The sequence below is a fragment of the Rhinopithecus bieti genome, unplaced genomic scaffold (genome assembly GCF_001698545.2).
Source record: "Rhinopithecus bieti isolate Rb0 unplaced genomic scaffold, ASM169854v2 scaffold_13558, whole genome shotgun sequence".
In the NCBI taxonomy this organism is placed as follows: domain Eukaryota; kingdom Metazoa; phylum Chordata; class Mammalia; order Primates; family Cercopithecidae; genus Rhinopithecus; species Rhinopithecus bieti.
The window spans coordinates 997,017-1,010,774 of NW_016808198.1; the positions used below are offsets into that span (position 1 = coordinate 997,017).

The window sequence follows — 13,758 nt, forward strand, 5'->3', positions numbered from 1 at the left end:
TTTTTTTTTTTTTTTAAGATAACCGTATTGTAGTATAAATAACGATAAATATCTTCATGTGACAGCAATTTCTAGAGATAAAAATTTTCTTTTTCTAAGTAGTATTATATGATTTTAACAAAAGCTATGAATCAAGACATAGCCTTTATATGCTAGAAATAATAGAACTAGTACTTAAAGTAGCAATCTGACAACTCACAAAGAATATTATAAACATATCATGCCTCATTAGTTCAATTATGTCTCATTTGGTGTTAATAATCTTATTCTTATTCAATATAGCAAGTGCTTGTGCGTATTTTCCCTTTTAATATTTTTTTTTTCTGTCTGTGCATCTGAGTGTTAATGGATGAAAGGTAAACCAACAATGTCTTTACCAGGTGACCTAAACCATCTCAAAATCATTTAAAATGCTTCTTTCCAAAAGATATTTTGGACACCTTACAGATAAACTAGTTGAATCGAAGTTATTTTTCAGAGCACCATTCAATATTGATATTGCTTCATTTTTAAGGATTGCAGATATGCAGGATATCTGGACTTTAGTGTTCAACTAAAAAATTAACGTAACATCAAACACTCGCACACACATGCACTCACAGAGAAAGATTAGATTATAAAGGTTAGAAACTGTTAACCCATAGATTTTGTTTGGCTTGCATATTACTACAATTTTTGAATAAGTCGTAAGCCTATAGAAATAGGAAGATTTCACACAAAAGTGACATACTTCTGGCTTTTCTTGAAAAAATCTGAAATGAGTGGCACTGGACCTGAATTCTTTCATGACACCCATCAAAAAGGAACTGAGTGGTGATGTCCTCTTTAGATGGAACATATATCCTCCGGTTTGCCATATTTTCCACCATTCCCTTTGGCAGCCCTCACACTGGCTCTTGCTACTTCATGCATTTCTAATACCTGTCTGGCCCATAAAGGCTTTTGAATTTGCAACCCCTACATGTAAAATCAATGGACTAATGGACCTGCTGAAGGAGACCTCTTTTCTATTTTTAGTCTGTACACTTCTTAAATCAGAATAAATATGGAACTGAGTGTTCTATCTTAAAGATGATCCATAAAAGAAGTTTCAGACTTTCATGGAACCATGTCAAATTTCAAGTAATCTTTACCATCTTTCATATTTCAAGGTTAATCTTTCAGTTATGGTTTTTTGCATCCATTTTTTATTGCCATTTAGGTCTTCCTAAAAATGAAGTGACAACTGGCAAACATTACCAGACTAGGTTAAAAACACACACTGCTTTAAGGACACCTTTACATATATAGGTATGTACCTTTACACATATAGGTAACACCATTAGAAACGTCAACATCAAATAGAAAGTTGTCCATGTGTAATGTCACAGTATGTGGACTACTGAATGAAACTTGTCGTTGTTCTTACTACGTTATGAATTATGGACTGGAAATCCCTTTCCCCATCCTCTACATGCATTCTACTTTTGGCCCAGGTAGCATTGGTAGACATCAGAGCCATTTGAGGCTGTCTGAGAAAAGAAATTTGTGATCCTGAAGCATGATAACAGCCCTCCATATAGTTACCAGGAAATGATGAATGTGTGAGTGTATAAACACATACAGACAGATATATATGTGTGTGTATAAATGTATTACACACATATATGTGTGTAATGTATAGGCATATATATCTATATCTATATCATATCTATCTCTATATTACCTATATAGATATACCTATATAGACATTTACACACATGCATGCTTAATAGGGTTACACTACTTAGCAAGCTTCCCAGGACAGATCATTCTCAGTTCCCTCACTTATAAGATGAGAACACTTGAAGGTCATATGATTTCAGAGAAGGAAGGATTCTAAGAGTGCCTACTTCAAAATTCTCTTTACTAGTGGTAGTAGAGGTGGTGATAGTGGCAGTTGTGATAAGAATATCATCATTATTTAAAAAAATTCCAAGGCCACCAGAGACTAAGTGATCTACTAAAGGTCATATATCTAGTTAACATTAGATGCAGGACTAGAACTCAAGTCTCTCAACCTTAGTTCAGTGTATGTCATGATATTATGACTGATTATTGGATGGAATGTAGCTCCTTTATTTTCCCTTCCTTTCATTATTGATGTTGTTGTTATTTTTTAATTTTGTTTAAAAAAATATTTTAGCTTGGTGCTTTTGATCAAGAAGAGGAAAGTCTATAATATCATCCTCTAAATCAGTCTCATCTGAGCATCATTGTATGTTGGATCTAAATTTGTTTTTTCTACATATAAAATGTCTTAAAAAATAGGCAGATACACTTTTGTGTGTAGAAATTTTATTTAAGAAGTTATTATAAATTAGAATGATACCTTTTCATCCAGCCTAACATGGCACTACATGAGAGATTTGCTGTTTTACAACTTTGGTAAAATTTAGGGACAACATTTATAGATTTAAGCAGACTACCAACAGGAGTGATACTAGTAAGCTCCCAAAGGTTATAGATTATATAAGACTACATGGTTTTCGTAGAATTTTCTAGGAAAAGATATGCCAGAACAGAATTGAAGCTTGATAAAATTTGACAAATGCTAGTAAATTTGTATTTCTTTCAGAATTGTTTCTTTTTTTCTTAACAAAGGTGTAATTTCTCTTCTTTAGCCGTCTACCAAAAAGATCTTTTAAGTTCCCTAAACAGCCATATATTAAATTTAAAACACTTTCAGATGGCTTTATGATTAATTTTTAGGGTAGTAACATTCTGGCACTTTATTCACATTTTTATTTATTCAAAGATATCTTTAATATCCGGTTACATGCCGGGCCTTGTGATCAGCTCTGGGGATATACACGGTCTCTGCCCTCACACAGTTGCCAGCTTGCCGGACATCTTTTCTGTTGTATTAGTTTTGAGAGAAGATGCCGTAAGTTCAGAAAGTCGAAACTGAAATAATTCATCATCAAGGCAACACCGTATTTCAAGTAAAAGACAAAATTCTGAATTTTACAGATTTGTATGGTTAGCATCAGTCTATTAATTACCAATTGCAGATGTCGTATACTTTGAAAAATTATCATTTGCATTTTATTTATCTTGAAGAAATGTGCTCACAATAATTTATGAAACAGGGGAGATTGCTTGTAAGCAATGAAGCTGCATTGAGTTATAGCCCTTACACATTAAAATATTCTAAATTTTATCGCAACCCAACACATTTCCATCAAAGCATTACAGCAATCACTCTTGTTTTATTATTTTGAAAAAAGTATACTTCTAAGCTTGGGATTGACAGCTTTAAAGACTAGCAATATTGTTTTTGTTATTTCTTCATTCAGGGTTTGAAATAGCTTTCTCAGTACCTCAGGAGAATTTGTTATAGTATAAAACTGATGATTATTTTAATACAGTTGTATAAAAACATTATGATTATATCAATATGTATTAAGTTACTGAGATTGTGTCATATTATAATTAGTGAAACTAAAATGTTGACTCCATTTTCAGTCTTCCACTTACACAAAATAACTTGCGTTATACTTTTCTGATCTAATTGAAATGTTGAGCTTAAGTCAGACATTCTGGGTTCTGGTTCCTATTTGTATAATAACTAGCGCTGTGATTTTAACCAGCTCACTTCATCTCTCTGCATCTCATTTTATTCATGTATAAAATGAGGACTTGACTGGGATAGCCCCTCAATTCCACTCAAATTTTCACAGTCCGTGTTTTTTCTTGGATAATCACTATTATCATAAACTATCATTTTAGTTCTGGATGGCAAGTCAAAATTTAAAAAGCTTCTCTTTTCCTTTATTAATTATGAAATAGAAAGATTCTTAGAAAGAAAACTTCCCCCAATACCTTCATCACCCCACCTGATGTTGAAATTGTTTTACGCAACAATTACATCGTCAAAGCCTTAGAATGGGATCCTTAGCTTTGGGGTCAGTTATACCTTGAAAGATATTTTATTTAATATTAAACACTTTTACATAATTATTATAACTCTTCTTATTTTTCACATCTCTGCCCGCTCTGCTCCATTCTCGCTTCATTTTCCTTTACTAGTGTTATGTTCCTCTTCTTTTCCCAAATTTGACATCTGAGACTTACCCGTGACTACTCTCTCTAACCTCCACCTCATTTATTCAATCATCAAATCATTTCTCCTTTATAATATTTTTGTACAGAAAAAAACCAAACTGTTTTCTCTACTTCATACACTTCACTTTTGATATTAGATGGTTTTTTTTTTTTTTTTTTTTTTTTTTTTCACATCAAGCAATTCTTCAGTTCTCGGTGGACACCTGCTGTGTGCCCTACAATTCAATTCAGTTCTGCCACTATCTACCAGGAGTTAGCATTAGATCCCACAAGTTGAGGGCTCAGTCCCACAAGACTGCCTCCACTTAAAACACCAATCACAAGTCCCAGGTTGTCACCTGTACTCCTGACCAACCAGCTGTATGTTGGGATTCTCATGACCCCCTCGTTGGGTTTGATAATCTGCTAGAATGGCTCACAGAACTCAGAGAAACATTTACTTACATTTACCAGTTTATTATGAAGGATATAATAAAGGATACAGATGAACAGTCAGATGAAGAGGTACATAGGGCAAGGTCTGGAAGTGTCCTGAGGACAGGAGCTTCTGTTCCTGTGGAGTTGGGATGCACCACCCTCTTGGCACAGGGATATGTTCACAAACCTAGAAGCTCTCCAAATCCTATATTTTGTTGATTTTTATGGAGGCATGATTGATTATTAACTCATTCTCCAGCTGCTTCTCTTTCCTCCCAAGAGAAGACACAGGGACACTAAAAGTTCTAGCATTTGAATCATGACTTGGTCTTTCTGTGACCAGCCCTCATCCAGGAGCCTTCCAAGAATCCCCTCATTAGAACAAAAGATGCTCCTATCACTGAAGGAATGTCAAGGGAGTTAGAAGCTCTGTGTCCAGAACCCAGCACAGAGACAACATATTTCTTACTATTTCTAAGTTTAAACATTTGATTTTTCATTTCCTCACTGCCCTCATATTCTAGTACATGTTTTCCAAAGTTTGGCTTATAAACCACACACATCAAAATCCCCAGAATTTTATAATTGGAATAACTTGAAACACCTGTTAATGTAGATTTGATGGGGGCGGGGGCGTCCAGACCTTCAGAATTGAAACTCTGAGGTTAGGATTCTAGAGACCTACACTGTTACTAAGCACCCATTTCAACATGCCTATGAATTCTTCATATTCTTTTATACAGACTGGATGTAGGCTAAAGACTAATGTGTACTGAACTACTTTTGGATGGCTGCCTTTACATTCTCTGCCCAGATCACATAGCACCTTGCTTTAGAATAGAATAGAGCATTACCTGACACCTCTTATACTCAACCTTTGATGTTTCTGTCAAAACTCAAAGGCAGTAGGAAAAGTCTTGTTTAACATCTGTTACACTTAATTTAATTCATTTTTGTTCTATCTTTGTAAGATTTCTAAATATTAATTAATACATGATTAGTTAAATTAGACATAATTAGCTTCACGTTTTAGTTTTTTCTTACTCAGACTTAGCTGAGAAAATACATATTCCCTGACAAAATTCTCTAGCTGTTTCAGAATTAGGCACCTGAGGTTCCTAATTTTCCATGGTATCTTTTTTCTTACTATCCTCTTGATCTTTATACTTAATTAAGTTGCTTTCTTTGTCTCATAGAGGATCTTTTTTTTTGTAGGCAGAACTTTCCATAATATTATGATTGATTGTATTTGTTCTCTAAAACTTTTGATCACTGTTGCTACTGGTAACACACACACGCACACACATACCCCACTTAGGGTACCAGAGCATTATAAGAGAGAAATTGGTTGTCTTAGGGAAGGCTTTAGCTGCTGAGATAAAAGTAATAGTGGCAGAATCTTTGGTAGCATGTGGGCAGTCCTCCTGCCAGGCTATCTGGAAAATGATCATTTTATTTAAAACCTACAAGTGTTTCTGTGGAGAAAAGATGTCAATCTCTAAATTACATTTTCATTACAGACGTAGTGGAGATGAATCTCAGAAGTGGGTGTTTGGAACTGATGGTTGCATTTATTCAAAGGTAAGGACTTTGTAAGCCACAGCTTTTATGCCTGAGTTTTTCTATTCCCAGATTCTTATAAAATGTACTGTCTATTGTTCGAAGCAAGAAATGCTTTTTCTGCATATATGACTTCACTCTGTACCTAGAAATTTAGAATTTAACTTAACTCAATAATTTCCTTTAACTTTTTTTTTAATTTTAAAACACACATTTTCTAAAGTCAAAAATAATTTTTCCTAATTCGTTGCTATAATATGACCCAGCATTTTAGGGCATCAGTTTTCTTCTACATTGAAATGAAGAATTTGGTACTTTGGAAAACTGCCAATATCTACTACCATTGAACATGTCTAGACAGCCCAGCAATTCCCCTGTTAGTCATATGCCAACAAATGATCATATGCTTACATATATTAAGGAAACAATATTTAATAAAATGTTAATAGCAATACTAATTCTAGTAGCTTCAGAGTTGTGATTACTCAAATGGATGTCAGCAGTAGAAGGGATAAATAAATTGTATTTTACACTGTGTATTCATTGGAATACTATATGGCAGGGTTGGCAAATGTTTTTCTGAAGAGCCAGACACTGAATATTTTGGGGTTTATGGGCCATATAATCTCTATCTCAACTTCTCCACCTTGCCTTTTTAGTGCAAAACAACCATAGAAAATATGTTAATGAATGGATGTGTCTGCATTTCAATAAAACTTTATTTACAGAAACAGATCAAGGTCTGTTCCTCATTTCTAAGGTTTCATCAGAATGGCCTTTACTGTCTATATTTCTACTAACGTTCTCATTCCCAACCACTTGATTAATCTCTAAGAAGCTTTAGAGTTTCTCAAGGTGGCAGATGAGAGGCTTCTCCAGCATTCCTCACCCACTTGGAAGAAGCAAAACAGTGTGTAGAGATTCATACTGTGAAGTTTTATCCAAGAAGGAAAACAGCTCAACAGACAAGCAAAAGAAAACTTAGATGCTGGGAAAGAGAAGGTGGTTAGGCAGCCTGCTTTGTGAGGTCTAGCTGAAAATGGCGAGTGAATCCCCAATATGGGAGAGGGAGAGTGAGTGTCTCTATGATCTACCCTCTCCCTGGAGAGCCATGTAATTCACACAGTCCAGGCCACAGAAGAGCACCTTGAGCCTCCCAAGCCCTGGATTTCACACTGGGACACTGTGTGAGAAAGAATGACACTGGAAAGTATATCACCCGCTTTCCTAGACATGGACACCAATAAGAGGATCTGAAAAGCAATAGAGAAATCTGAACATAAATCCAGGATTGATGAGAAATGTATCAAGGACATATATATCTCCAAACAAGCAGCAGTTGGGCATGGTGACTCATACCTGTAATTCTAGCACTGTGGGAGGCCAAGGCAGGATTGCTTGAGCCCAGGAGTTTGAGGCCAGCATGGGCAACATGGCAAGATCCCATCTCTAAAAAATTTAAAAATTAGCCAGTCCTGGTGGTGCATGCCTGTGATCCCAGCTACTCAGGAGGCTAAGGTGGGAGAATTGCTTGAGCCCAGGAGGTCAAGGCTGCAGTGAGCTGTGTTCAGGCCATTGCACTCCAGACTGGGTAACAAAGTGAGATCTTGCCTCAAAATATAAAAATTAAATTAAATAAACAAACAGAACATCTGGAAATAAAATTTTCATTGAAAGAATTACAAAATACATTTGAGAGCTTCAGCAATGGACTAGATCAAGCAGAAGAAAGAATCTCAGAACTTAAACTCAGATCTTTGGAATTAATCCAGTCAAACAAACAAACAAAAAAAGAATAAAAGAATAAAAAAGAATGAATGAGGCTGGGTGTGGTGGCTTATGCCTGTACTCCCAGCACTTTGGGAGGCTGAGGCAGGTGGATCACCTGAGGTTGGGAGTTTGAGACCAGTCTGAGCAACATGGAGAAACCCTATCTCTACTAAAAATACAAAATTAGCCAGGCGTGGTAGCACATGCCTGTAATCCCAGCTACTGGGGAGGCTGAGGCAGGAGAATCACTTGAACCCGGGAGGTGGCGGTTGTGGTGAGTCAAGATTGTGCCATTGCACTCCAGCCTGGGCAACAAGAGTGAAACTCTGTCTCAAAAAAAAAAAAAAATGAATGGGCCAGGCATGGTGGTTCACACCTGTAATCCAAGAGTCCCCGACAGGGGACTAATGTCTAGAATTTACAAGGAACTCAGCAGCAACATAAGCCAAAACAGATAACTCCATTAAAAAGTGGGCAAAGGACATGATAGACATTTTTCAAAAGAAGACATACAAATGGCCAACAAGAGTGTAAAAAATGCTTAACATCACTAATCATCAGAAAAATGCAAAATTAAAATCAAAACAAGATACATGTTACACTAGTTAGAATGGCTGTTATGAAAAAGACAAAAATAACATATTAACTGGGATGCAAAGAAAAGGGATCACTTATACACTCTTGGTGGAAATGCAAATTATTATAGTGCAACCTCTATGGGAAGCAGTATGGAGATTTCTCAAAGAACTTAAGATAGAACTACTATTTCATCCAACAATCCCACTACTGGATATCTACCCAAAGGAAGAGAAATCATTGTATCAAAAAGACACATGCACTCATATGTTTATCACAGTACTATTCACAATAGCAAAGATATGGAATCAACCTAAGGTTCTATCAGTGAACAAATAGATAAAGAAAATGTGGTATATATACACAGTGGAATACCATTCAGCTGTTAAAAAGAATGAAATAATATATTTTGCTGCAACGTGGATACAACTGACAGAGACCATTAAGTGATACAACTCATAAAAAGAAAGACAAAAGCCATATGTTCTCACTTATAGGTAGAAGCTAAATAATGTGTACACATGGACATAGAGTGTAGACTGGTAGATATTGGAGACTCAGAAGGGTTGGAGGATGGATAAGGAGAAATTACTTAATGGATGCACTAAAAGCCCAGACTTCACCACTGTGCGATATAGCCATGTAACAAAATTGCACTTGTGCTCCTTAAATGTATACAAATAATAATAATAATAATAATAATAATAATAATAATAATAATAAAGATTTAGGCTCTGTCTACAGCTCTTCACTTCAGAGTCGTCACCTGAATCACCCTTTATGATCCATTTATGGTAATATAGGCTTTGTCAATCCTGCTCTTTCAAACTCTCACAGCCTCTGTTCATTACCTAGTTCCAAAGCTGCTTCCACGTTTTTAAGTATTTGTTATAACAACACCCTACTTCTGGGTGTCAGTTTGTCTCATTTGTGCTACTGTAACAAAATGCCACAGACTGGGTAATTCATAAACAATAGAAATTTATTTCTCACACTTCTGAAGACTGGGGAGTCCAAGACCAAAATGCCAATAAATTTGGTGTCTGGTGAGGGCTGCTGTCTGCCTTGTTGCTACATCCTCTGGAGGGACAAGTGCCATATTCTTCCATGGTAGAAGGGACAGAAAGGATTGAACAAACTCCCTTGAGCCCCTCTACAAAGGCCCTACCTAATTCTATCCATGAGAGGTCTGCCGTATGACTCAATCACTTCATAAAGGCCCTACCTCTTAATACTATCATATTGGCAATTAAGTTTCAACATATGACTTTTGGGGGACACATTCAGACCACAGCAAATGACTTTTGTGTGGAGTGTCACCAGCTAAGCACTACCCTATGGACAGCTTCCCGTAACTCCAAAGTCAGTTTACAATGAATCCTACTGGTGCCACCTCTCAGTGACTTCTTTGACATCCAGTGAGACATGACTGTGCCCTCTCTGATGTGAACTAGATCTCAGCCATGAGTCAGGCATCTTTCTATACCTTCCATTTCCCCTATACCTGCCATTCTTATATTCTCTAGTGTTCTCTTTAACTATTACTAGCCACTCCAATCTGCTGTTACTAATGGTTTATGTTCAACTTTCCCTCTTTGAGCACTATGTAGTTTGTATCTCCTTACTGGACCCTGACTGATAAGCATGGTCATTTTATTTCTCTACTGTTCTAGAATTACATCACAACTTGCAACATTTTAGAAATTTAGAGTTTTATACAATTTAAATGTAAAAATGTATTATAATAACATTTCCTTCCCTGAATAGTTATTTGTTGGTACACCAGCGAAAATTTCAACCCATTTATTAACCCAACCCAAACTATTTACCTCTAATTCTGTTCATAGAAGGGAGTTTGACACATCAATGAAATGTCAAAGCTTTTTAAGGATTATCTTTACTAACTTTGCTCAAGAGTTCACTCCAACTTTCCTTTTACTCATCCCTCATACCATTTATAATCTTCACCATATTCCTGAGCCAGAGTGAGGCTCTAGGTAGATGAAGAAGGAGTCTTATACTTCTTGGTAAAAATTAAAAGTAGAATTTTTAGACAATACCAAAACCTCTCTCCGGCTGTTTGGCTTGTGCCTGCACATAATTATGAAACATACATGAACACAGTTGACTCATATTACTCAAGAACATAATTCCATCCTATCCAAATCTCACTCTTTCCATCAACACACATAGAAGAGCAGAATCAAGTTTTAAGTGTACTTGCTCATTTTCTTTCCCCAAAGTTAGGTGCCTACGTATCCACTGCTGCTCAGCTACTCTTTTTACCTTTCTTTTCTCTCATTTTACAATTTTAAATTGCTCCCAACAATACTATCGCTGATTATCAAATGATGCATACTTTTATGCTTCAAACACAAATTATTTTCAAGAAGGTTTTGTTTCTAAAACTTAATTCCCAAACACAATCACTGATGTTTTTACAATAGCTACTCTAAATTCCCAAAGCAAAACTATTTATTAATGAGGCATTTCATTCTTTTAGAGGTTTAGAAATTTTGATTAGCTCTAAATTTAGTCATATTCAAAACTATTTCCATCTAGTTAAGGATAAAATGGAGTATAATTTGATAATTATTTGCAGCTGGATCATAAATGGAGCTCATGTTATTTATTTTATAAAAAGGCAGAATTACTGCTTTAGGATATTAATAACTAATCTTGGCTCCAACACTTATTAGCTGTGTGGCCTTAGACAAGTCATTTAACCTTTTTAAGCTTCAAATTCTTCTTCTGGAAAATGGAACTATTAATACTAGCATTTTAAGTATTTGGCACAGATCCTGGCCTTTAACAGCAAATTGATAATTTGTAGCTAATAATGATAATAATAATGAACAAGCTTAAATATATTTATTCCTTTTGTTGTATTGTTTTACTTGGATAAGTCTTTTGTGTTGTTTTAAAAGTTGACTATTCCTCTATTCCTTTACAAAAAGTTAGTAAAACTATATCACTTCCTTTATACAAGTCATAGTTTCAGCTAAATTAAAGATTTAAACATGGAACCATAAAATAGAAGAAAACGTGGATTAAACATCTAACCCAGTGTAATAGTGAGTAGACATCTTCATAAGCACATCTTCATAAGTATGCAAACAAAGGGAGAATCCATACAGGGAAAAACTAATTACTTGAGTACAAAAATATTTAAAAATTCCTAAATCTAAAATAATTAAGCAAAAATAAGTAAGAGAATATGAAAAGTGGGGAAAATCTTTGCAACATGAACATCAGAGAATGAGATAATACTCAATATATAATAAACCTGATATAGGCATAGAAAACAATATATACTTCAATGCAAAAATGGGCAAAGGACTTTAAAAGGAAATACATGACAGGAGAAAAATTACAAGAGCCAAACTAAATAAAAATTTCAGCCTCGCTAGATATAAAATAACTGTAAAACAATGAGATGGTATTTTCTTCCATTTAACATTAGGAAGATGTAAAACTAGGAATATCCAATGTTGATAAAGATACAAGAAAACTAACACTCATTGCATGTGTCAGGTATCTATTGCTTTATTTTTTAATTGTGTAACAAATTACTTCAAAGCATAGTAACTTAAAACAGCAAATATTTATTATCTCGTAGTTTTGGTAGGTCAGGAACCTGGAGTGACTTACCTGGGTAGTTCTAACTCAAAGTTACTTATGAGACTAACTCAGGTTGCAAACATCTGAGGCTTGACTAAGGCTGGAAGTTCTGCTTCTAAGCATTCTTAACTTTGCTGTAGCCCAGAGGCATTAGTTCCTCTGCCACGTGGGCCTGTACAACATGAACTAGACAACCAAAAGAGTGAGAGAGAACAAAAGAACAAAATGGAAGCTGAAGTGCCCCTTATAACCTCATCTCGGAAGTGGCATCCACCACTTCTGCCAAATTATTTGAATCACATAGTGGAAGAGGAAATGCCCAAAAGGTAGGGCCATGATGTGGCTGAATACTCTGCTAGCCATTACAGAAGCAAAGACCACAAGTATAACAACAACAAAAATGCAGTAATGGGCTTTGCTTCCTGGAGTTGACAGTATGGGAGGGGACTACACACAGGTATTAATATAAGGAAGCAGGGAACTTTGGGGACCATCAAAGAGGTTGGTTGAAATGGGACTTATGTGATTAGAGATGTGTTTTGTTAAAATTTATCTTCTGATGTAAAAAATGGGTTAGAATGTGAAGAATGCATTATCAGCCAAAGAGCTGATAGATTTAGAAAATAATAAGGGCTTAAGATATTAGAGGTCAGTTTAGGGTGATGCACTGGTGAAGTTGAAGGGAGGAAAAGTTGAAAGGAGGAAAAATTGAAAGATTAGGTTGTTGACTTCCTAGAAGAAAAATTTGAGTTTCAGATTTTGGAGGAAGGAGTTGTCTGTACTGGTGGTCTGATGACTGAACCTGTGGATGCCTTGTTGGAGGTCAGGATCACCTGGTCTTATAGTAGATAACACTGAATAACTGTGATATTAAAGTATTAGAGTAGATATTACCTGGGGAAGGAAGGGTTTAGGATGACTCCAAAGGGAAAGTTCCAGGAAAATTTGTAAATGTCTCCAAATGCATGATGGGAGGATGAATAATAGCTCTGGTCACTTTGTGTTATTTATATATGTCTGCCACCTTTGCCAAACTTTCAACTCCAGGAAGCAAAGCCCATTGCTGCATTTTTGTCATTGTTGTACTTTTGATCTCTGCTTCTGCAGTGTCTAGCAGAATGTTCAGCCACATCCTGGCCCTACCTTTTGGTCACCTCCTCTTCCATTTCACTGGATGTATTATATGTTGAAGTTTCCCATATTCCAGGTACATCATCCTTCTATTATTAGGGGAATGTACCTCAGAAATGAACTAACATAAAATGTCTTTACTTCTATTAGAGGATGAAACAACCATAAGATGAAGCTACCATAACAATATAAGGGATTTACAATTGCCAGAATTTGAGCCGTACTGCTGATACTTACAGACTTGAAATGTGTCTACTGTTTGTTTTGCTTTTTATAAGTTGATTCTTTTAATATTCTGATACTGTGGAACATATTTGGTGTTGTTTTCTCTCATATTGAAAACATAGTGGTCTTTGGGCTGAATTTGGGCTTTGATGTTTTTAGCAGAACCAATATAAACAGTCTACTTCTCCATTACCCATCACATTATTTTCAGTTGAATTGTCTTAAATGTACTTAAGACAGTAAGAACTGACTTAAGAAAACAAAAAGTAGGCCGGGCGCGGTGGCTCAAACCTGTAATCCCAGCCCTTTGGGAGGCCGAGACGGGCGGATCACGAGGTCGGGAGATCGAGACCATCCCGGCGAACACGGTGA

The 13,758-nt window shown here is 35.8% G+C and overlaps 1 protein-coding gene across 1 annotated transcript in view; it reads left to right on the plus strand.

Moving 5' to 3' along the window:
* The window catches only part of DCDC1 (doublecortin domain containing 1), a 393,105-nt gene that overhangs the window by 163,964 nt on the left and 215,383 nt on the right, over positions 1-13,758 (plus strand). Inside the window, exon 10 of the mRNA XM_017885762.1 lies at positions 6,024-6,084. Within this exon, the coding sequence (XP_017741251.1) occupies positions 6,024-6,084 (61 nt within the window). The remainder of the gene's footprint in view (positions 1-6,023; positions 6,085-13,758) is intronic.